The sequence below is a fragment of the Megascapheus bottae genome, chromosome 6, assembly GCF_031878675.1.
Source record: "Megascapheus bottae isolate mThoBot1 chromosome 6, mThoBot2.hap1, whole genome shotgun sequence".
Classification (NCBI taxonomy): domain Eukaryota; kingdom Metazoa; phylum Chordata; class Mammalia; order Rodentia; family Geomyidae; genus Megascapheus; species Megascapheus bottae.
In genome coordinates, this window is record NC_143514.1 from 20,346,673 (window position 1) to 20,371,703 (window position 25,031).

At 38.1% G+C, this 25,031-nt stretch overlaps 1 protein-coding gene across 3 annotated transcripts; it reads right to left on the reverse strand.

Annotated features, from left to right (window-relative positions):
• Positions 1-1,151: 1,151 nt before the first annotated feature.
• Positions 1,152-23,515, reverse strand: Lrif1 (ligand dependent nuclear receptor interacting factor 1). 3 transcript variants are annotated; one of them, XR_016535919.1, is made up of 5 exons: positions 23,180-23,515; positions 6,882-8,370; positions 5,458-5,727; positions 3,873-4,409; positions 1,152-1,447 (listed from the first exon to the last, which is right to left on the reverse strand). XR_016535919.1 is itself a non-coding variant. In XM_090334400.1 (4 exons), the coding sequence occupies exons 1-4, from the start codon at positions 23,245-23,247 to the stop codon at positions 3,975-3,977; spliced, it is 2,262 nt and encodes a 753-aa protein (XP_090190526.1). In that variant the 5' UTR covers positions 23,248-23,515; the 3' UTR covers positions 1,747-3,974. The 3 variants fall into 3 exon arrangements, 2 of the variants coding, with proteins under 2 accessions (XP_090190526.1, XP_090190528.1); XM_090334400.1 differs by lacking the exon at positions 1,152-1,447 and having other exon boundaries at positions 1,747-4,409; XM_090334402.1 differs by lacking the exons at positions 1,152-1,447; positions 6,882-8,370 and having other exon boundaries at positions 1,747-4,409; positions 23,180-23,265.
• Positions 23,516-25,031: the final 1,516 nt, after the last annotated feature.

Genomic DNA, 25,031 nt, shown 5'->3' on the forward strand with positions numbered 1-25,031 from the left:
GAGGACAGTGCTCAGGCCCCAACTTCATGGCCAAAAAAAAAAAATCAGAATACAAAAATAACCTACAAAGGCTTTTTAGTGGGTGCCAGTGGTTCACACCTACTTCTAGCTACTCAGGAGGCCGAGATCTGAGGACAAAAGCAGGAGGTCCATGACACTTTTTGTTGGTCATGGGGCTTGAACTCTGGACCTGAGCACTGCCCCTGAGCCCTTCAGCTCAAGGCTATTTATTGCTCTACCATTTGAGCCACAACACCACTTTCAGATTTCTGGTGGTTAACTGGAGATAAGTTTCACAGACTTTCTTGCCTGGGCTGGCTTTGAGCCATGATCCTCAAGATTTCAGCCTCCTGACTAGCTAGGATTACAACGTGAGCCACCAGTGCCCTGGCCTCATGAGATTCTTATCTCCAAAAAAACACTCTGAAAAGGCTGTGGCTCAAGTGGTAGGGTGCTAGCCTTGATCACACAGAGGCTCAGGGACAGTGTCCTGAGTTCAAAGCTCTAGGATTGGCAAAACAGAAACAAAAACACTTTAAACAAATAGAAATATACTATAGAGAAAACACTATCTAGAGGGTAAAATCAAATTGCTTTCCAAGAATAAAGATCAGATTAGCTATCTTTAGCAGTTAAACTTACCCTTTCAGCCATAATGACCCATGTCTACCCAAGATCCAATTCACACTGGTATTGCATATGCCACTTTCCTTAGTACATTTGACTTCTTCTATTCCTCCCTCTTTAATTTGTTCTCGCTACGTTCCCTTTAAGTAACAATTCACTCAAAATTTTTGAGACGGTAAGAAAAAGATCTAGGCCAAAAGAGGGTAATACGACACATAGTAGCATGTAATGAGGTTAAAAATAGGTGTCTTCAATTATGTTCCTTGGGTCTTTAAACATTAGTGGATTTTATTCTCTGTGAATGAGGAGTCACTGCAATGAAATAAGGTGTGCTTTGTTGTGTTTGTAGAGGATTGCTGGCTGTTGTACTGAGATTAGGCTTGGCAAACACAAAGACAGAAGACAACTAGAGATGTGAGAGATTTGTACTATTTTGAAGCTTTTTGACACAAAGATGAAAGGAAGACACCTAGAAAAGTTGTGAGATTTGTTACTATTCTGAAAAGGTTCTAGTTAGGTAGACAATAAAAGAAATTTCCATTTTTTAACATTTTCTGATATTTTATTAGTCTCATTTTAAAAGTAAACCAGAACTTTTATTATTTTTGATAGTTGTACAAAGGGGTTTTTATTTTTGGGTTAATGCATCTTGACCAGTGTCACCTTTCCCATCACTTTTGACTTGAGCAATTGGGGGGAGCAATTTCAGTTGCTGTCATCAGCTAAAAGGGGTGAAATTACAAGTAGGTCCAGGAAAATAGCTTTAGATGTACATTTACAATTTCAATACAGATTTCAACTGGCAGCTGGTTACATAAATCTGCAATCCAAAAGACTTGGTAACAAAAGATTTAGACAAATCTACAACTTGTCACCATAAAGCTTTAAAAGCAATAAAACTAGAACAGGGGAGAAAGCAAGCAAAAGCAGAGAAGCAAACCAAAGAAGAGTTGTGGAATATTTAAAATAGCCAATTAAGAACTGACGAAAAGACAGACTGAGCTGTATAACATGGCAGAAGAATGGTTCCAGAAGTGAAGAATGTATGTATAAGTTTATCAAGGAAAAGAACCAGGATGTTTGATTGTTTTTTATTAACAACAAAATCTTCCCCCCCCCCCCCCAGTCCTGAGGCCTGGGCACTGTCCTTGGGCTTACCTCAAGGCTAGCACTCTACCACTTGAGCCACAGCACCGTCTCTGGCTTTTCTATGTAAGTGGTACTGAGGAATCGAATCTGGATCTTCATGTATGCTAGGCAAACAATCCAACACTAGGCCAAACTCACAGTCCTCAAAATCACTTTTTAAAAATGAAAGAATATACATAATCCAATGTATATTAATTGTGTGGAAAAATAAAACAGTGGTAAAGGGTAAAGTCTGGGGTGATTAGAAGTGATAAAACTCATTGAAAAGCTGAAGACTGCTCACTTAAAGCAGAATACAGAAATAGAATAACGGCCATACTTTGGTAAAATCACAGTTATACATGAGATATCCTTAGTTGTGAACACTCAATAATGGGAATATGAACTTCTCATTTTTTAGTACTTCAGCTGTATTTTCTAATTTTTAAACAATACATATGCATTGACTCTGCCGTAAAATGTTTTACTCATTTACCAAAGGAGATAATTTATGAAACTACGTTCCACTAGTAAATTTTGAAGACTGAGCAACACAGCAGTCACTAGTGACCTTGAAAGATACTTCTGAATATAGGAGAAACAAAACCTGAATGAAACAGATAGTATACCTAAAATGTTGAATACTGAGTTTCCGTATGAACAGCCAATACATATCATACTCAACTGGAAAATATGTTCACAGAATAACGTGTACACAATCATTTGTAGTAGCCCATAATGAAAACAACCCAAATGTCATAGATGATGACACCTGTATCAAAAGGTGTTAGAAGTGGTCCATTCCATCTTGATGGTTCCACAACAAACCATGCATGAAATATTTGGGGGGGAAAGGTATCTGCATTCAACATGTTTAGATATTTTCTTTCTTACATACAGCATAGTTATCCATATAGAATTTAAATTTACACTGTATTTATTGTGAGCAATCTAAATTTTATAGTGTATAGGAACATGACAGGAATGTAATTCAATATCACTTTTACATAACAAACTTGAACATCCAAATTGTGGTACCCTGGGGGACTTCTAGAACTAATCTACAGATACTGAGGAATAATGACACAGCCATACTATGGAATACTGTTCAGCAATAAATAATGAGGGACTTACACATGCTACAACACAGATAAACCTTGAAAACATTAGGCTAAGTGAAAATGAATATGAAAGGAAATTCTATAAAAATCAAGTGCTGCTTAGGTCAAGGGACAAAGAGCCAGGCACCAGTGGCTCACACCTATAATCCTATTCAGAAGGCTGAAATCTGATCACAATTTGAAACCAGCCAGGGCAGAATACACTGTGAGACTCTTAGCTCCAATTAACTACCAGAAGTGGTGCTGTGGCTGAAGAGCTCAGGAACAGCTCCCAGGTTCAGAGTTCAAGCCCCCAACCAACACAAAGAAAAATAAAAGAAAGAAAAAAAGCCCTTTCATTATTGAGGAAGATTTGAATATTCAAATAAAGCTGTCATTTGTTTCAAGAAACAACAACAAAAAATAATGGCAAGTAGAAGATACTTTCGTGTTATATGAATATGAATTAAGAGAGCAAAAGCACAATAGTAAAAGTTGATTTACAGCTAATTTCCTTTCTTGGCTTGTAGAGTTTCAGTAGCTTACAACCATTAGCTATTGTTGGAGTAACACTTGACCAATTTGGTTAAAGATACAAAAACACTGTACAACTATTTAAACTTGGGGAACTGTAAAGGAATAGAAAAATACTACTCTTTCCACACAAAAAAAGGTATCTAATGATACAGATACCCCATGTAGTTTGTTAGTCATGCGCGGATCTGCATTTTCTGTAGTCCTTAAATAAAATTTTGTAATACAAAATCTTTGTATCTTTGTATTCAAGGATACTCTCAAAATACACCTGTAACTAACTTAGTCTCTTGATAGCTAAATTTTGTTTTCTGTGGTTTCAGTTACCCAGTCCACTGCTGTCCAAAATATTATATAGAAAACTCCTGCAAGAATTCCTCTTTTTAAAATATATGTCATTAGTGTGATGAAATCTCTCATGGTCCTACATAGGACAGTAATTATTCTTCTGTCCAAAGTAATCACACTGCATACAATACCTACCCATTATTCACTTAAGTAGATTTGGGTTGTTGGAACTCTTGTCATGTTATTACATTTGTATACAGGATTCAGTACTGTCTCAAGTCTTTGAAGTATAGGACATTATTTTCGGTTCATCTTCTTACGCATTTCTTCAAGAGCAGCTTCTTTCTCTTTCAGTATTTGTTTAAGTCTTCTTATTTTTTCATCTCGGATGGTTTCTTCCAGTTCTGGTGGTGTCACTGGGAAAACATCTTCAGTGTAATTTTTATTAAAGGAATGACTCTGTTCAAAAGCTTCATTATGACTCATTACTTCTTTCTCCTGCTTCTCAGAGGAGCAGTGTTCAGTCTCTGCACGTTTTTCTTCTGAGGTTTTTCCGTGGCTTGTGACAATGTTATATTGTAATGCATCTGAAGCTGGCAAAATATTGCTAAGGGTCTGGGAATTGGTGACATCAGTTCCTCCATTTATGATGGTATTAAATGCACTCTTGGTTTTTCTCTTTTTCATGTGATCCATCTTAATTGTTTTTGCTTTCCTCTTTTTACCAAAATTCTGTTGCCAGGAAAAGATTCAAGGAAAAATGAATGTTACTACCATATATTTATTTATATATAAAATGTGCTCTCAAATTTAACAAGTCTGCAAGAACAAATATTTAATGATTAAACTTGGTTTAATAAAATTGAAAGGGAGAGCAAGGGAAGGGGTGAATTGTCCAAAGGAAATGTACTCTTTACCTGACTTATGTAACAATCACCCCTCTGTTTCTACACTTTCAAATAAAAAATAATAATAAAGAAGAAACTGAAAAGATGCATATAATCAACAACACAATGGGTTACACTGTATGTCAAAATGAGTTGTAATATCCTAATCATATTCATAGTGAATATATTGATATACTGATATGATTGGTATTTTCCTGCCAAAGTCAAGTATTAGAAGCCATACTGAATTACCATCAACATAAAATGGAGCCTGTGAAGTATGTGAAAACTCTTAATTCTTCTTCTTTTCCTTTATGAAATAGGCACATGTAGAACTTTCTCATTAGGGAAAGTTAAAAGTTTAGAATACCAGATGACAATGTAGTAAGTAGAATGACAGTAGATAAAATTATTTGCATTATGATTAACTATATGTGTTACCTAAAAAGTATGGAGTTAACATTGCAATCACCATCTCCATGTCTGCATTTTCTATTCATTTAAGATTATAATTCTTCAAAATACAGTAGACAAAAATAGGTGAATAAAAACACTTAAAGCAAGTTTGTTTCTTTAAATTACTACATATTCTCTCATGAGGAATAAATACAAATTTTCAAAGCAGAAGTTGTGAGCCTTTCACTTCATTCTAACTACTGCCAGTCTTCCAGAATGGACACTTGTGTCATATGCTCAAGCTTATAACTAAATTGGACAACAATTAAATTAACAATGAATTTAAATTAAAACAATTTAAATTAAGTGGGGCTATACTTTTTATCTGTGCACATACGATTCTTTTTCAACACTTTTCATTATAATACATGTATTTGCCAATCTGGTAACTAATAATCATCATTCACACTGTGCACAAGGCTAAAAAAGCATTTTACCTGTTTTCTTTCTTCTTCCTTCACCACAGACTCTGTCTCTTTGTGTATTTTATTTTCCACCAAACTATTAAAGGACTGAAACCCTTTTCCAGAGCCCAAATTGTCAGAAATTCGAGTAAGGCATACTCTCAAATCCTTAGTGAGACCAAACATCTTTTTAAATTCAGCATCATTCCTCTGATATGGTGCCTTATTACTGCTTCTTTGAGAATCTTTCTTGTCATTTCTTCGAGTGGCTTTTTCTATTGTGGAGGCCATTTCATTCTGGATCTGGAAATTTAAAAAAAAAACACAAACAATATTGCTAATTACACATGTTATTTTATCTGACAAATAAATGATTAATCTTCTGTAAAAGTACACATCTTACTTTAAAGTCTGTATTACCTTTACCTAACTGAACTTAGCTAAATACAAACTCAAACCACTCTCCTAAAATACCCCTTCTAATTTGTTGTACCATAAAATAACAAGTAGTCCATTCTCAAACAACTGAAGGGAGAACAGAAATTAGTGACAACCTAAAAATAACCTAATTGGGGATGTGATTCAAGCTTGTAACTCCAGCACCTAGGAGACAGAGGCAGGAGGATTAAGAGTTTGAAACCAGCCCAGGCTACATATCAAGATCCAGTCTCAATAACTTTTATCTTCATAGTACAATTAATTCTGAAGTGAAGGGGAAATATAGTGACAATACAGTATTAAGGAGGCATCTAAAGCAAGAAAGGATGGGTACAAACATTTAGGAACCACACATACATCTTATAAAAAGGGTAACTTGTGTACGTATTAGGTAATTGGATATGAAATCAGAAAGAAGGGCTAGAAAAAGGAAAAATAAAACTTCCCCCCAAAAGAGAAAAAAATAAACTCAGGAAAAAGAAAACCCAAACAATACTCAAGAGAAAAACACCAAAGACACTGATAATATTGTATATCCACATATGACTGAAAGATACAACAAGCCACAGTACCTAAAAAAATTGCTGGGTATCTCACCATCATCAATAACAAAAGAAACTCCTAAATGAAACGTATTCCAGCTTGTCTATATACATAATATTGATTTCTTCACATACTACACATAGATTATAACATATTTATATACATGTACACACGTATGTATACACATACAATTTTACTCATCTTTGAAATCACAGTATCCTTCCCCAATGCTGTTGCTCTGATTTTTGTTTGTTTTCAAGATTTAGTATGTCACATTACTCAAAAGACAGACACTGCATGGAATTTCACATTTGTACTCCTAAGGTATTTTCACACAGGAAAGCTTTGTTGTAATTAAGCAATGTATGATACTCAGAGTAGGGGTGGGGGAGAAAGAGGTATCAAAGATAACCTTGAGAATTAAGAAATATTTTCCACATAGTTATAAGAATAGTACCCTGACATGGGAAAATTACCTTTGGGTCTTGGTCTCTGAAAACACACTGTTGTGAAGTAACAGTTGTTGCATCAACAGAGGAATTTAGTTTCTCTATGCTCTGGATGACATTTTCTTTTCTGGGGGCATTCTGTCCTGTACTAACTCCATCTGCAAAGACTGGCACTGTAAATAAAGTCTTACTCTGTTTTAGACAGTTATTGGATTCTTTCATATTGTGTGGGTTTGTGGTAGACAGAGATGGTTTCTCCACCTTTTTATTCTTCTCTGTCCTTAGATTGGTCATGGAAGCAAGCTGAGTATTTGAAAATGAGTTTGTCTCCATCTGGAAGGATTTACTTTTAGCCAAAACAATATTTACAACCTCTCTGGATATATCAGTGACTGGACTTGAACTCACTATCTGTGATGTACCTTTTCTTAGTGGAATATCAGAAGAAATGGCATTCTGTTGGTTAATTTGTGATGGTAGAACATCTGTGCTCTTTTTAGCTAACAGATAGACTTTGCCATTAAACATGATCAAAGCATTATCTTTAATAGGCACACTTATGGGCTGTGCCCCACTAGGACTGGTGGGACTCAATGGAGTCATACTTATGGAATTATCGCACATACTTTTATCTACAAAGCTTTTTAAAATCTTTGAAGCCACATTATTTGAAGACTTAACAGGAACAAGACATGGAGCATAAGGCTGTAGATTTTCTTGAAAAATCCATTTCACTGGAGCAGCTTGGCCACCTTTTAAATGTGTTTCTGGAGCAACCTTCTTTGGGATTTGTGTTGTGTTTAGTATCACTGTCTTTGTTTCCTTAACAGGCTTTGGATAAATATTCAGAAAGTTCTTGGTAACTACACTTTTCACTGTATTAACAGGAGACACATAAATAACTGCTGGTATTTGGGAGGCCTCAACTGTTCCTGGAGTACTTGTAGTTGTAGTTGCAAGAATCTTTTGCTGAATTGAAGGAGGCAAAGATGATGCAGGTACAGATTTCACTTCAGCGTGGGCTGGAATCTGTAAATGATGCCCAGAAGGCAAAATTGGAGACATCGCCATTGAAGTACTCGGGGCATTGACTATAAGATAGGATGAGTCATTTTGTGTTGAGGGAGGAACAGCAAACGTTTGCATGGTGAGTCCATCGATTTTCACACCATGACTCTTAACTTTAGGAACAGATGAAGTGAAATTTTCAATTCCCATAGAAGTAACTCTACCTTTTTCTGCTGTATCTACCGTTCTTGTAAGAAAACAGTTTGAAGAACTGGCTGGCTGAAAAATGGGCAATTGGACTGATGTACTTGTGGAAGAGCTGGAAATCTGAGTCTGAAAAGTAACTTGAACTGGTTTTCCTGTATTCCCTTTCAAAGCATCAGACATGACTGAAGATTGAACTAGCGGGGTAAGACTTCCTGAAGAATTAGGAATTGGAAGTAATTGCAGGAGATTTTTTCCATCCGAGCCAATCGTCTGAACTACTTGGTACATGCAGCCTGAAACACTTAAAAGAACATTTTGAGTAAATAAATATTAACATACTTCATATAAACATTTTAAGACAAGTACTTATAAATCCTTATTTAAACTCTTTAAGTTATATAAAAGTATGTAATTTGCTACTTTGAGTTTTTTAAGTGATATACTGTGAAAGTTTTTGAAGATATAGGCCAGCTTTGGTTTAGTTACATGATTAGGCAATGGGTATGAGATATTAACAAGTATTCTGAAGGTATTACCCTACTAGAATAGATTTCTCTTAAAATTACTGATATTCTTTTCTCCTTTCCCTTCTATCCATTTCCCTTACCCTTTCCTTAATCTTAATGAGCAGACTCTCATTCCACTTTTATGCTTATTGTATTTTCCTTATTCTTCTGTTTCCTAAACCTATCATTCCCACTGACAAGGACTCACACACATTCTATTGTCAATTCTTTTCTTTAGCTTAAAACATCTCATGTGGTAAGGCAATATTTCAGTTTGCCACATTACTGTATTGTAGATAACTGAGTTATTTATGCAGAAACAATTTTATTGTTTTAGCATATTTAAAGGGTTTAGTACTAAACAGTCCTTACTAAAGAACTTATTACATGGGAAGGGGTATCAATGTTCAAGAAATGTACTCATTACCTGATGAAACAACTGTAACCCCTCTATACATAACCCTGACAATTTTTAAAAAGAAATTATTTCTATTAGTGCACTATCAATCCATACATACAATACTATAGCAATTCCAGCTAAATTAAATAACTAAATGAAGGTAGAACTGACGCTTTTAGTCTAGTCAATTCTGATTCCTGTGATTATGAACTATGTACAAACTGCCAGATTTTAAAAACACCAGTGTATATTCATCTTTGTATAACTGAGAACTCTGTTCAAGTATTTCTATATGATTGGGAATTACCTGAATGTAAATCTTTCAGTTTCTGGAAAACAGGGCACTCCCATGGAATGCAGGGCACTTGTTTTATCTAGAGGTCAATTCACAGCATGAATGAAAACTATCCAAATATTATCTGACCAACTGAACTATCCATGCTTTTCTTTCATAATTAATCTACATTATGTATCAATATTTGTTTGCATGTTTACAGACTGTCTCATGTTAAATTCTAGCAGCAAAACTGCATAGTCCATGTTCTACAAACTCAGTTCAATTTTAGATGAGTGAAAAACAAAGAACCAAATGTATAGGCAGATGCCGAGCACAGTGACTTGGAATGGGATGAAGACATGGCAAGAGCATGGTTTGAAGTTAATGTGGACAAAAGAACCAAACAGATTTAATCTCAAAAAATAAAAACAACAGAGATTCCCTTCTTGAATACTTTTTTGTTAAACACGTCATTTGAAATATGATGTAAAAATCAATGTTAATAAATTAATTTAAAAATTAATTTAAAAAAAAAAACAAGCTAAAGGTTTAAAGAAGGCTTAACTTCATGGCCTATCCCCTTCCCACAAAGTTCATCTGACCTGGCTGAGAATTTATTCTACATTGATTGAATTAAAATGTACTAAGTGTGAGCCAGGCTGGGAGGAATACATCTGTAATTCCAGCATGTGAAAGGCTGAGGTAGGAGAATGCAACACAGTAACACCCTGTCCTTAAAAAAACAAACACCAGGCAAGGTAGCTCACTGTAATCCGAGTTCTAAGGAGGCTGAGATCTGAAGATATCAGTTCAAAGCCAGCCCAGGCACTAAAAAGTCTGAGAGACTCTTACCTCCAATTAATCACCCCAGAAAACTGGAAGTGGCACTGTGGCTCAAGAATAGGGTGGTAGCCTTGAGCTGAAGAGCACAGAGATAGCATCCAGGCTCAGGCCCAGAATTCAAATGCCACAACTGACCAAAAAAAAGAAAAAAGAAAAAGAGAGAGAGAGGAAGAAAGAAAAGAAGGGAGGGGAGGGGAGGGGAGGGGAGGGGAGGGGAGGGGAGGGGAGGGGAGGGGAGGGGAGGGGAGTTTGGCCGAGTGCTTACGTAGCATACAGAAAGACCCAGGTTCACTACCTTGGTACCACATATATAGAAAAAGCCAGAAGTGGTGCTGGGGCTCAAGTGTCAAGCTCTAGCCTTGAGAAAGTCTAAGGACAGTGTTCAGCAAAGTCCCAGGAGTGGCAAAGAGAGAAAGAGAGAGAGAGAGAGAGAGAGAGAGAGAGAGAGAGAGAGAGAGAGAGAGAGAGAGAGAGAGAGAGAGAGAGAGAGAGAGAGAGAGAGAGAGAGGAGAGAGAGAGAGGAGGGAGAGAGAGAGAGAGAGGGGGGGGGGGGAGAAAGAAGAAGGAGAGGAGGGAACCCCAAAGCAGCCAGGCAAGATGGCTCATGCCTATAATCCTAGCTACTCTGAAGGCTGAGATCTGAGAATCATGGATCAAAGCCAGCCCAGGCACTACAAAGCCTGTGAGACTCTTATCTCCAATTAATTACCAGAAAACTGGGAGTGGTGCTGTGGCTCAAGGGGGAGGGCAACAGCCTTGAGCTGAAGAGCTCAGGGACAATGCCCAGGTCCAGAGTTCAAGTCCCACGACAGACCAAAAAAAAAAAAGCAATCATAAAAATTGACTATTATAGTTCAATCATCAGGGGGGAAATGGGTCGATAAACTATAGCATGTAGGCTAACCTGAACAACTCTGTATTTGTACAACCCACAGCTAAGAACAGCTTTTACATTTTGAAAAAATGAAAGTATAAGTCAAAATTATTTTTACATGAAAATGATAACATTCAAATATCAAGGCCTATGTTTTAACAGTCACACTCACTTTTATACTTTGTATATGACTGCCTTCATGACACAACAGTAGTAGAGGTGAACAGCTGCAGCAGGAATCATGCAGTTCTTTTAAAATATTTACCATCTGGCCCTGCTCAGTCTCTTATCTTTGTCAACCTCCTATAATTTGTGGATACATGCACAGGTAATTATCATTAAATGAGATAAATAACATGTTTGAAGGGGTACAAAAATGCTTACTTGCAAAATACTCTTTCCAAGGCTTTCAATTTTCTTTGCTTGCTCGTTCTAGCTAAACAGAATTCTTGATATTCTATATTTTTGCTAGGTGATTTCTTTTAAGTAAGTGTCTTCACTTGTCTTTGATTAATATTAACTGAATACTTTTTTGAGGGGGTCATAGGTCTTGAACTCTGCCTGGGCACTATCCCTGAGCTCTTCAGATCAAGGCTAGCGCCCGACCCTTAAGCCAATACCCACTTCCCATTTTCTAGCGGTTAATTGGAGATAAGTCTCAGATTCTTTTGTGCCCAGGCTGGCTTTGAACCTTAATCCTCAGATCTTAGCCTCCTGAGTAGCTAGGATTACAGGTGTAAGCCACCAGCGCCGGCAACTAAATACTTTTAAGTGATCACTTCATCCAATATATGTATAACTCCATTCAGACACATGCTTATACATCCAAAACCTCCCTTGATATTTTCCTCAGTCTTAAAGGTTCCTAAAATTCATTATGACCAAATTATTTCTGCCCTCCCAAACCCCCAAAATTCTTTGATATTTCATCAGTCTTAGGTATCTTTATGAATGAAAGCATATTAATCCTTCTTTCTCTCACCCTCTATATATCCAATCTAGTTGATATTTTTCCTTAAATTTCTTTCCTCTGTTCAATTCTTCCCAAATCACTTATTTTAGTCCAGACAAAACTTAATACCTGGCTTTGACTACAGGAATTCTATGGCTGGCCTTTTCTTTTCCTCTGTAGATACCCTTACCTTTTTCAGTATACCAAAACTTGTCCTTCCCCAACTTAACACATCTTTGGTTTCCCACTATGCTTACATCAGTAGAAAGAAAAATTACTTCTGATGCAATGAAAGCCAAAGAGTGTGAAGTATACTGGACAATTATAGCAAAAGACTCTTAAAGAGGCCAAGTGGGTTGGTTGAGAATTTAAAACAACATGGAAAAACAACTGACAAGTAACAGGGTCAAAAAAGGGATGTTTGCTTTTTACAAGATTAAATATACTGCAACACATGTTCATATGAGCCCCCACTCTTTTCAATACTTCAAATCCTTTCCCTCCTTTTTCATTTGGAGACAGAAATTGATCATTAAGGAGAGTGGTGATAATTCTAAGAAGCTAGAAAATGAGAACCAGAAGACAACTGGAGAGAACTGAAACTGAATGAAATCTCTGGAGAAAGACTGCCTTTCATTAGAATGAGAAGTTATATACCAGTTTATAGCTTTGATGACATACAGCTTAATTGTGAGCTAATTTACTCTCATTTTGAAAAAGGGTATGAGCTCAAGCCCAGGACTGGCAAAAAAAAAAAAAAAAAAGTATCAATCTGTGCTCTTGTGATAATTTCCCTTTTTTACTAAATGTAAGTAAAAAGAAAGCATGCTGCTGAATTCATCCACAGTTGTAATGGCTTCAGAAGAGTGTCACAAAAATTAAAAGAACTTAAGGAACTGACAGAACAACTGAAAACAATTAAATGGAATTTAAACTGGCTAAGAAGAAAATGAATGAAAGGATAGAGGAAATAAAGGTATTTCTTGGTTTTGCAGGCCAGGACTTGGGGCATATAGCTCAATAATTAAGTGTGTGCTCAGTGTGTACAAGGCCCTCTGTATAATCCTCAGCACTAAAATTTGAGTTACACTGTATTAAACAAGCTAGAAATTAGAAAGCGAGGCATTTACAAAACAAGATGCCTGAATTGATTATTTGTAGATGCAGCAATTTTGTATGAAATGGATTGCAAACATGGATACCTGAAACAGCTGAGATTTGAGGACCATGGTTTTGAAGCCTGAAGCCAGCCAGGGAAGAAAAGTCCATGAAATTCTTATCTCCAATTAGCCACTAAGTGGAGCTGTGGCTCATCTTCCGCTTTTTAACCTTGAGCAAAAATGCTGAGGGAGTGCTGGGAGTTTAGCTTAGTGGTAAGAGTGCTTGCCTAGCATGCATGAAGACCCAATTTAGAAAAAAAAAAAAAAGCCGGAAGTGGTGCTGAAGCTCAAGTGGTAGAGCTCTAGCCTTGAGAAAGTCCAAGGACAGTGCTCAAACCCAGGACTGGCACTAAAAGATGATATTTGTACTGAAAGACCAGGTGACAAGTAAATTATTCGCACGGATGATGAAGTCATATCAGATTCAGGGTTGGGAAGTGGTCCCAATTATGAGTCCATAATTAAAAACTTTCTTTTGCCGCTTATTTTCTTTCCTATAACTCTACTAAAACTTCCTGAAAGATCACCACCAAATACATTATCACAGGTAAGTTAAGTCTTTATTCTATCCTGTTCTCTAATTGCTATGCTGCGATTAGACAATGCTGGCAAATTATCCTTTCATCTTGAAGCTCTTCTCTTACATGGTTTCCAATTCAGAATCCACCCATGACTAATCCCCAAGTCCATCAATGCATACTTCAGTTAGCACTACTTCAACTATTTCCCTCACTATGGCCTCTGCAATCATGATCCCTATAGTTAGATTATTGCAGTCTTATTCCCAATGTTGGCCATAGTTCTCTATCCATGTCTTCCCAAGTTAAAGCCCATCATTTAATTGGGTAGGGAAGGGGGGAAAACAAGATGAGGGGTGGGGGTAAGGGGGAGGGAAATGGGGACTAAAACATTTGAAAGGGTATCAATATATGTGAATTAATGCACCTTCTATCTGGCAAATATCATGTAACCCTTCTATTAATTACAATATAAAATATTTGAAAAAAAAAGCCCATCATTTAAAAGTCTACAAATACACTAAACAACTTGTTAAAAACTAGCCTTCCAATGGTGTGCAGCACTGCTCTGTCAATTATAAATTTTCTTTTAATCACCCTTTATTATTACCATTGTTTTTATTTTTTATTCATCCATATCACCTGGTGTACATGCTTCCAAAAGTCAAATAGTCAAGAAATTTATCCTAAATAAGCCAACAAGTCTATTTTTTTTTTTTTTTTTTTTTTTTTTTTTTGCTAGTCCTGGGCTTGAGCTCAGGGCCTGAGCACTGCCCTTGACTTTCTACTCAAGGCTAGAGCTCTACCACCTGAGCAACAGCACCATTTCTGGCTTTTTCTATGTATGTGGTACCAAGAATTGAACTTGCGTCTTAGTGTTTGCTAGGCAGGCACTCTACCATTAGGCCAAACTCCTGGCCCCCATCTCTCTTTTTTTTTACTCCATCTTCTTTTTCTTCATCATTTCAGTATCCATCTTCCAGGCGAGCCCTCATTACCTACCTTTGTGTAGTATTATTCTTCATCTTATCTCTACACTTGATGCTTCAGTTTGTTTTTTGTTCTGAATGTAACTATTGACCAGTGTGTCCCTCTGGTGGACTGTTTTCATACTAATGACTTATAATTCAAGATTTTAATGCTTATCTCTGTCAATTCAGTTTGACAAAAAAATTATCTACAATACAACCTCTCTACATAATTTCTGCTCTTACCAGACTCCTTTATAACAGGAACATTATTTACAAATTCATTAACTTTTTCTACAATGTCAGGTTCAAATTCTATTTCCATTAAACATCCACTAATCACACACATTTATACATATTTCTTTCAATTATGGAATCTCTAAAGAACTCCTATTGATACCAGTAATGCTGCAAGTTATGTCTTCTATATTGGCAATTACCTACTAGCCACGGGCAAAAACACACATACTGGTACTAGGGGAGTTCAATCCTCTAGAGCCTCATGTTCTTATCTTGCTATTTTTGCCACAGCTGTACTTCAACCACAGTTCCATTTCCAGCTTTTTGGAGATAAAAATTCATGGATTTTCTGGGTGCAGTGGCTCACACCTATAATGCTAGCTACTCAGGAGGCTGAGATCTGAGGATCATGGTTCAAAGCCAGCCTGGGCACTAAAAATTAGTCAGTGAGACTCATCTCCAATTCACCACCAGAAAACCAGAGGTAGCACTGTGATTCAAGTGGTAAGGCAGTATCCTTGAGCTGAAGAGCTTAGGGACAGCATCCAGGCCCAGAGTTCAAGTCCCATGACTGACCCAAAAAAAAAAAAAACAAAACAGAATTTCATGGACTTTCCCCAAGCCTGAGCTGAATTCAAATTAAGATCCTCAAATCTCAGCCTCCTGCATAGCTAGGCATACCAAGCTTAAGACATCAGCAATGGGTCCTTTTCTTATTTTCTTTAATGAATACAACTGTTTTCTCAATAATGTTAAACTCCTTATGAGAGATCCCATCAATGATTTTGCAATGGTTCCTCCAATACCGAGTATAGCAGGTACACAATTATGCCATGTGCAGTAGCTCAAATCTATTACCCTAGCTTCTGAAGAGAATGAGTCCTGAAGATTGCAGTTAGAAGCCAGCCTAGGCAGGAAAAGTCCATATGGCTATTATCTCCTGTTAACCATTAAAAAAAAAAAAAAAAAAAAAGGTTTAGAGGTGTGGCTCAAGTGGTATACTGCACTAACTGTGACAGAAAAAACTAAAAGGCAACACCCAAGCACTGGCTCAAGTCCTAGTACCAGCTAAGAAAAAAATTTAAGAAGATATTCTTCGCAATTTCCATTTAAAGAAAACTATCTCAATGTTTTTTTATTGTCCCTTGGTGCAATTTTGTCCTTCAGTAAAATCCCACTAATAAATCAGAAGCTCCCACAGAGCAGAACCCAAACCCCTCCAGTGCATATAGTCAGAGATTCTCATACTCTGCTAAATATCATAAATTCCTTGAAGGCAGATTATATTATTTGCATCTATATCTTCTGCATGTAACACAGCAAATGGACTTTTTAAACAATTCTAGCTGAACTGAACCCTACAAATAATTTTTTACAATAACATTTGCAACACAATGAAATGAGAAATGCAAAATGCTGAAGAGATAGATGATAAATCAGGGTGAAATTCATATTAATATATAATTTCTTGAGATTATAAAAAGGAAACTTTCACATAATTCTTCAGATTGTAAAAAGGAAACTTTCACATAAGAGATTAGAATTCTCCAAAAACATGAGAAGGGGTATGGGGTATCAATGCACCTACAATCTGGCAAATGTAACTTTAACCCCTCTATATGTTACTCCGGCAATAAAAAAAAAAAAAGAGAGAGATTAGAATTCTACAAAGATTCTATTTTCTTAAAGATTACAAATTCTGCTGACTAATATCATAAATAAAACTAGAATTGTATTCTACATCCATTCTTTGGTTTGGTTGTTTAAAATCATCACATTTTAGCTAAAGAAGCGGTTTATTAGCTAAGAAACTATACTAAAAAGTATAATGCATTTTAAAATATTTTCAAAAAAAGAAAAAAGGAAAATTTAGATTAGACACTTCTAATTCTGGCTCTCCCATTTACTTAGTTAACTGAAAAAGGGATTTAACTTCTTTTATTTGTTTAGTGGGCAAAATAACTATGCGTTATAGAATTCTTTGTACAGCTACACACTAATAAGAAAATGGGGCTGAGAGCGTAGCCTCATGACAGAGTGCTAACCTAGCATGTATGAAACCCTGGGTTTGATTTCTCCATACCACATACACAGAAAAGGCCAGAAGTGGCGCTGTGGCTCAAGTGGCACAGTACTATCCTTGAGCAAAAAGTGTCCAAGGACAGAGCCCAGACCCTGAGTTCAAGCCAAGACTGGCAAAGTAGTAGTAGTAATAATAATAATAATAAAGAATAATTATGGAAAGAAAATAGAATAACAGTCTGAGTGCATGGCAGCTACCATATTCCATTAAATATGCAACTAGTCTCCAAGAATAAAAAACAAAGTCAGACTCGATGTTTTGAAAATGTGATTTAAAAAAACAAAACAAAATTTTAAGGGCTTGGAGTGTAACCTAGTTAGTGGTAGAGTGCTCGCCTAGCAAGCCCAGGGTTCAATTCCTCGGTCCCACATACACAGAAAAAGCCAGAAATGGCACTGTGGCTCAAGTGACAGAGTACCAGCCTTGAGCAAAAAGTGTCCAAGGACAGTGCCAAGGCCCTGAGTTCAAGCCCCAGGACTAGCAACAAACAAACAAACAAACCTAAGCGATGAAAACAAAAAGGCCTATTAAGCTGGGCATAGTAGTCCCAGGCCCTCGGAGGGCCAAGGTATATGGTTCAATTTAGCCCAAGTATTTCAAGACTGTCTTTTTTTTTTTTTTTGGCCAGTCCTGGGCTAGAGCTCAAGGCTTGCATGCTGTCCTTGGACTTTCTCAAGGCCAGAGCTCCACCACCTGAGCCTCAGCACCATTTCTGGCTTTTTTTTTTTTCTATGTATGTGGCCCGGGTTTTCATGCATGCTAGGCAAGCACTCTATCACTAGGCCAAACTCCCTGCCCCTTCAAGACTATCTTCATCAACATAGTAAAACCCCATGAATATAAAAAAAAGGCCCATTAAACACATTATTTTGTAGTTTTTGACGATTTACTATTCTAATACTGGTATGAACGAATCACATATTAGAAATTGGATAAGAACTTTGGAGGGTAATGAACATATTTTCATATTTTAGATATTTTTGCAAATATGTTTATATACTAGTAGACCATTTTCCATTTTACTATGCTATATCATATACAAACATATAATGCATATAAGTACCTATAGTATATACAATAATAAAAACCATACATTATATACATGTGTTATAATTATTAACTTTAATCCTAGTGGCAAGATAAATATTTCCATTAACTTTTTTTCATATATTTTTATTGTAATTAATAGAAGAGTTACATTATATTCACCAGATAGAAGGTGTATTACTTCACATACGTTGATACCCTTTCTCTGTCTTGGTCCCCATTTCCCTCCCCTCACCCCTGCCCCTTATCTTGTTTTCCCCCTTCCCTATCTGATTTCAAATAACCAAATACACATATATACAATATATCAGATAACAAGGTGAAATACTGTAACAATATGAGATAGCCAAGCGACAGCAAAAGAGATGAGAGATAACATAGTACATTAAGGACAACAATCACACGTTATTCCATTAACATTTTATAACTGAGAAAATGGGAGTTAGAAATACAAGTAATTTATGCAAAACTACATGCTCTCCTTTTCACTGCTGTATTTACTGTAGTACAGCCCTACCAAAACAGTGCAAAAATTCAAATGCATTGTCATAGATTTCAGTTAGCTTATATAATGTGTATGTTTCTTTTTTCCCACATTCATAGAAATTATAAAAGAAAACTCTCACAACCAAATGTACACTGAAGGCTGACGATGTGGCTTACGCGTACATTAGATCCTGAGTTCAATTGCAATACTGCTGAACACTCACATTGAATTAACAAGGAACCATCATAACACCTAACCCAGCCATCTACTAAAGATGCTAATTTTAGCTAAACATTGGAAAATAGAATTAAAGGTAGCAGAGACACCAACTGCCAAATACAAGGTATTCTAATTCCTATCATTGTAGAGCTTCCGTTATAATATTTCAACGTTGGTAGCTCCTGATTTCTAATTTCACTTTTCTCTTGATAACTTTGTTCCTTATTTCATATAATTTACCATTATTTATACAGAAAACTGTCATAAATGACCCACCCCTTTCATCACGATAACTTGCTGAGAAAATGTGCCCATTTCTGTTTTCCACTGCAGTTTTTTAATTTAACCACTACCCTACTTCACCTAGTTTTTTAGCTGACTCTAAAAATACATCTGAAAAAGAATTGTAAGTCAGGTTCACACTACCACACCTTATCCAAAAGATTTAATGCCTTGCCTCTATCTTCTCACAGAACGTTGTGCACAATGCTATTATAAAACATATTACATCAGCTCTTCTTCAACTACAGAACCAGATTATAGTTTTTCACAGGAAAGAAATGTCAATATCCTCTTCTTCAGTCTCTGAACTTACCACAGTATCACATGGCAAATACTCAATAAAAACTTGAAGGATAGCATGGTGGCTCCTGTAATCCTAGCTACTCAGGAGGCTGAGATCGGAGGAGTGTGGATCAAAGCTAGCCCAGGTACTAAAGTCTGTGAAATTCTTATCTCCAATTAACCACTAGAAAACCTGAAGTGGCACTGTGGCTCAAGGGTAGGGAAGTAGCCTTGAGCTGAAGAACTCAGGGACAACACCCAGGCCGAGTTCCTGAAGGAACTATACAGTATCATTTTTAAAAGCTTCTAGATTTTCTACCTACATTTATAAAATTAATTATAGCTTTTACCTTTCATGCCTAAACTTGTTACTTCAAAGAATAAATACATTGTGGAGTGGCACTGTGGCTCAAATGGCAGAGCACAAGCCTTGAGCTGAAGAGCTCAGGGACAATGCCCATCCATAGTTTAAGCCCCATAACCTAAACCAAAAAAAAAAAAAAAAAAAAAACATTGTATAACACATTACAGGAAAAAAAAAATTTTTTTTGGCCAGTACTAGGGCTTAAACTCAGGGCCTGAGCAGTGGCCTTGGGCTTTCTCATGGCTAGCTTTCTACCACCTGAGCCACATCACCACTTCCAGCTTTTCCTGTGTACGTGGTATCGAGGAACTGAACCCAGAGATTCACGAATTCTAGACAAGCACTCTACAACCAGGTCACGCTCCCCAGAAAAATTAACACAGAAAATTTCAAATATCTATATAAAATAAAATCAGTGATTTTATGAAAAAGATAAATGATTCTGTGCCACAAAAATATCATCAGAAAAAATAAAAAGTTTAAACTTCCAATAAACCAAAGAATGTGATATTTAAGATGTGATACAAATATTTGGACATCCCATACTATTTGCAAAACAGAACAGAATCAAATAACGCAACAAATAGCAAACAGCTTCAGAAAGGTAACTGGCAAATGTGATTTAAAACCTCTACAACTTAAGGAAGTAAATAACAAACCAATGCATTAAACTTAAAATGACGTATGAATGTTACCAAAATTCAATGTTAAATCCAAAACCAAAAGGATCAGAAACTGGAAAATATAGAGCTCAAACACACAAAATATACTTTAAAAGAAGTCTTAATTTTGATATTGAAAGAATACAATCCTAAAATGAGTTGTGTAATGCCAGCTATTATCAAGTATCCCCGGAGAAGCTAAACAATAAAATGACTCTTCCAATTAACCCCAAAAAAGCTGGAAGTGGAGATGTGTCTTCAGTAGTAGAGTGCCAGGTTTGAGCAGAGGAGACCCTGAATTCAAGCCCCTGTACCACCATCACTAACAAAAACAAATGGAAATGGAAATTACAGCAGTACAAGTACTCAAGAATTAGTGTTTTATGATCTTCAATAGAATAGTTCTATGTGGGAATTTCTTCAACAGTGCCTTAGACCAATGTTAGTGACAATTTCCTTCTGTGCATCCTTTTAAAGAACCAAAATCACACATACACAGTAGGTAGTTAGTGAGCACTCATACTGGAGGGGTTGAGGCAGGAGGATGTGAGTCTGGGAGTTCTAAGACTGCCCATTTAAAAAAAACAAAACAAAAAAACAAGTAGGTGCAGAGGGCTCTGTCTGTAACATAAGCTACTCAGGAGGCTGAGATCTGGGGATAGGGGTTCAAAGCCAGAAGCAAGTATGTGAGATTCCAATAAACCACGGAGGGGTGGGGGGTGTACAAAAATTGAACTGTTTCTCAAGTGGTAGAGTGCTAACCAAGAGTACAAAAGCTTAGGGAACCCATGCCCTGAGTTCAAGCCACCAAACCAACACAAAATAAGCAAACAACAAAAATAAAACCGGGTGCCAGTAGCTCACTCCTGGGCTGAGATGTGAGGAGAATAAGCCAGCAAAGAAATAAGCCGATTAAGACAAGACTCATTTTCAACCACCAAAAGTCAGAGGCTCAAGTGATAAAGCGCTAGCCTGGAGCACAAAATCTGAGAAACAGCGCCAAAACCCTAGTTCAACTACAGGACCAGCAAAAAAGGAAAAATAGATGATAAAACTCTGAAAAAAAAAATACAAAAGAAACCTCCCTCCAGTGCAAGTAAACTAACATTTAAACCAGGTGCTGTTGGCTCAAACCTGTAATCCTAGCTACTCAGGAGGCTGAGATATGAGGGTCCTGGTTCAAATCCAGCCTGGCATGAAAGTCCATGAGACTCATCACCAATTAACCAGCAGAAAACTGAAGTGTAGCTGTGGCTCAAGTGGTAGAACTCTAACCTTGAGCTGAAGACCTTGGGGACAGTGCCCACATCCAGAGGTCAAGCTCCAAGACAGACCAAAAAAAAAAAAAAAAAAAAAAAGTAACATTTAAATAATGCTTTTTTCCCCACAAAAATTATTAGCTGGGTGCTGGTGACTCATGTCTGTAATCCTAGCTACTCAAGATGCTGAGATCTAAGGATTGCAGTTCAAAGACAGCCAGGGAACCAAAGTGATGAGACTTTTCTTTTTCTCTCCAGTTACTCAGTAGAAAACCAGAAGTGGCACTGTGGCTCAAGGAGGAGAGCGGTTACGCCTCAAGCTGAAGAGCTCAGGTCCAACACTCAGGCCCATAGTTCAAGATCCATGACCCATCCAAAAAAAAAAAAAAATAGTAATACAGTATTTTTAATCAATCTTTTTTAATCTGGGCACTTTTACAGCCTAGAAAACTAAAGCACTTGGTCTCATAAATACAAGCTGTGATTAATACCAGATGGCATGATTTTCTTCAAAGACAAATCTCCTTTTGAGTCTTGCGTTAGTTCTCATGCTGTGTTCTTCATTTTCCTTCTGCAGATCTATTAACTATTCGTTTCGTCACTGCAAATTATACACTAACTGTAGAAAGTACAAGTACATGCTTATGGTAATATTTTGCTATCCTATCATCCCGACCGTACTTTTATTTTTAATAATATTAAATTATCAATAATCTATTTCCTAATTTATACCGAAGTCTTTCTCTAAAATTTCTAGAGCGAAATGTACTGTTGGTGTTCCTGTAAACCCAACACCACAGAAATAGAAGCAAGATGGTGAGTTCCAGCCTTCACTATGGAGATAGCCGCCTCCTCAGGAGGAAAAAAAAAAAAACCAACTCAAGTCAAGCTTTCTTCTACATAGACACCCAATGAAACAGCATTGTTACAGCTGTTTCAAGTAAGCTACCCCAAAGAGCTCTTGCGTAATTTTTCTCTCTTTCCCTTTTCATAAGAAGCTATGATTGGAAAATTTAACAACATTCTCCTTGCTTGTTCTAGATTGTTTTTCTTCCATTTTCTTTGGTCATTCGCTCGGTTTTCACTTGCTAATAATCCGCGCTTGCTGGATACCAGTGTAATCCTATCTACTCAGGGAGCTGAGATCTGAGGATGGCGGTTCGAAGCCAGCCGAAGCAGGAAAAGTCCGTGAGCTTTTTATCGCCAGCTAATCACAGAAGAAATGGTGCTGTAGCTCAAGTGGCAGAGCTTTTAAGCTTAAGAAAAAAAGAAAACAAGGGCGGCGCCCAGCGCCTGAGTCCAACCTCCAGGTCCAGGCAAAACACACAAAAAAACGCGCTAACCACGGCGGCGTAGGCTTTTGCTCCACCCCCTCCGTCAGCGTCCAAGAACCTTCCAGAAGGTTCTCGCTTGAGATGAAGTCGGCCATATTGGATTTCCTCCGCCAAGGAGATTTACTAAGTGGGCCAATGAAACGTGAGACGCTGCTGCCTGGCGTCTCGCGGAGCGGAGCCCCGGGCTGAGACCTGGGAGTTGGGACGAGCCGGGGCGGGCTCTGCGACGCTCGGCGAGCCCGAATTCCTTCGCCGCGAGCGGGTGGCGGCGGCGGGCAAGCGCGGCGCCAGCCTCCGGACCGAAAGGCAGCGGGTGAGGGGCGGGCGCTGGCGGCGGCCCAGGCTGTACTTACCAGTTCGAGGCGGGGCCTGAACTTTCCTCCGCGGAGTTCAGGAAGACCTTCTGCAGGTGATTAGACATTTTTAGAGAAGAGGACCGAGGACGGCGGACCCCACACAGTGGGTAGTGTTAAAAACAAGCTTTGCGACCGCGCTGAGAACAGAACGAGAGAGCGGCCGGCTGCACTTCAGCACGCAGAAACCGTCCCGGTGACGGCGCCGAGTGCAGAGCGGCGGCGGGCGGCGAAGGGGGCGTGTCCGGAGCGTTCCCCCCTCCCTAGCGCGGGAGCCGAACCACATCGAGACCGGAAGACTCCTGGGGACTGCGGCGGGGTCCTCCTCCACTGGAAGTGCGCGGAATCCGAAGACTCCGCCCCCTAGAGCCATGTGATCACATGCCAGCCAATCGGAGCTGGCGCTGGAGACGTGATCTTACGACGCTCTCCCTCTGCCCCGCCCTAGCGGGGCTGTGTCTGTAATCAAAACAGCCAATGACTGATGTGCCGACTCCGCCCACCGCAGCGACTATTTCGCTCCCTCAGGACTTAGTAGCGCTGTGGTTTTCTAATCGTCACGTCCGGTGAAGAAGGTGATTGGCTTTTAAAGGCCCCACCCTTATGATGTAGCCCAATCGCAAGTGCAGGTTGCTGTCTCTTCTTCCGGATCAAGGAACGAGTCATAAACGAAAGGTGCCTACGCAAAACGAATTGGTTCCGGGGTCAATTGCAAATGTTTCTATCTTTTGTGCTCGCGGCTGTGTCTTCTGCTTCCACCAGGGTTACGGTGGCGCCGGCGGACTCGTTACGCTCCCGGCGACGGGAAACGAGATGCCTGGCTGTCTCTGACGGGCTTTATCTTCATACATTTCTGAATGCATCTGGATTTTTTTTTTTTACCTGAAGCTTTGCCTCTAGAGTTTTTATTCCAGTGTATATGCCACGGTGAAGACTCTCCCTTATTGACATAAAGATGAGTCATTCTTCAGTTTGTTTCTTTATAGAAACATCTTTAATGCCACTATTTTACTTAACAGAAGAGAGTATTTTTGGAAGTTGCTACAATACTGTGATTAAGTTCCCATCCGAGAATCCGCTGCAGGCTTTTAAGGACTAGAAATTGGAGTGGGGTTGGAAATGCAGGGGAAAGAATAGTTTAGAATGCCCACCTTTATTCGGTTTAAATAATAGTTGGATCACACAGGTGACTGGCAAAAGTTAATTAGAAGGCTTACTTTGGTCTTTTTATTTTTCTTTTTCAATTGTCCAAGACCAGGACTCGAACCCGCTATCTGATGCTTCCTTTTGCTCATTGATGCACTACCACCTGAGCCTCATGCTCGTTGGGAGTGCTCTCTGCCACTTCAGCCAATTGGAGTATGGCAGTTAATTGGAGAAGTCCTCTCATGGAACGTTGCTGCCCCAGCTGGCTCCAAAACTCCAAGTCTCCGTCTCTAGTGTAGATAATATCACACGCAATTCATATCTTTTTCAGTCAAGCTTCTAATAGTCATCACCACTTCTTATAAATAAGCCTGTCATTGTTTGGATTCGCTGGGAAGGTAGATCTAAGCATAAAAGTTTATTAGAGATCAGAATCTATGGAAAGAGGAAGCAAAATTAGGTAGAATGAGGAGAAAGACAGCATCAACAAAGGCCCCATAAAAGTAAAAACCTATAATAATTTTTGAAGATTTCTCCAGGGAGAAAGAAAACAAAAACATATCCTTTTAAGTATGTAAAATCAAAAGCTGGGCACCACCATGTACAGGATGCACACCTATAACCCCAGCATTTAAGAAGCTCAGACAGAAGAATTATGAATTTGGAGCCAATCTGAGCTAATTAACAGGTCCAATTTGAGTCATAC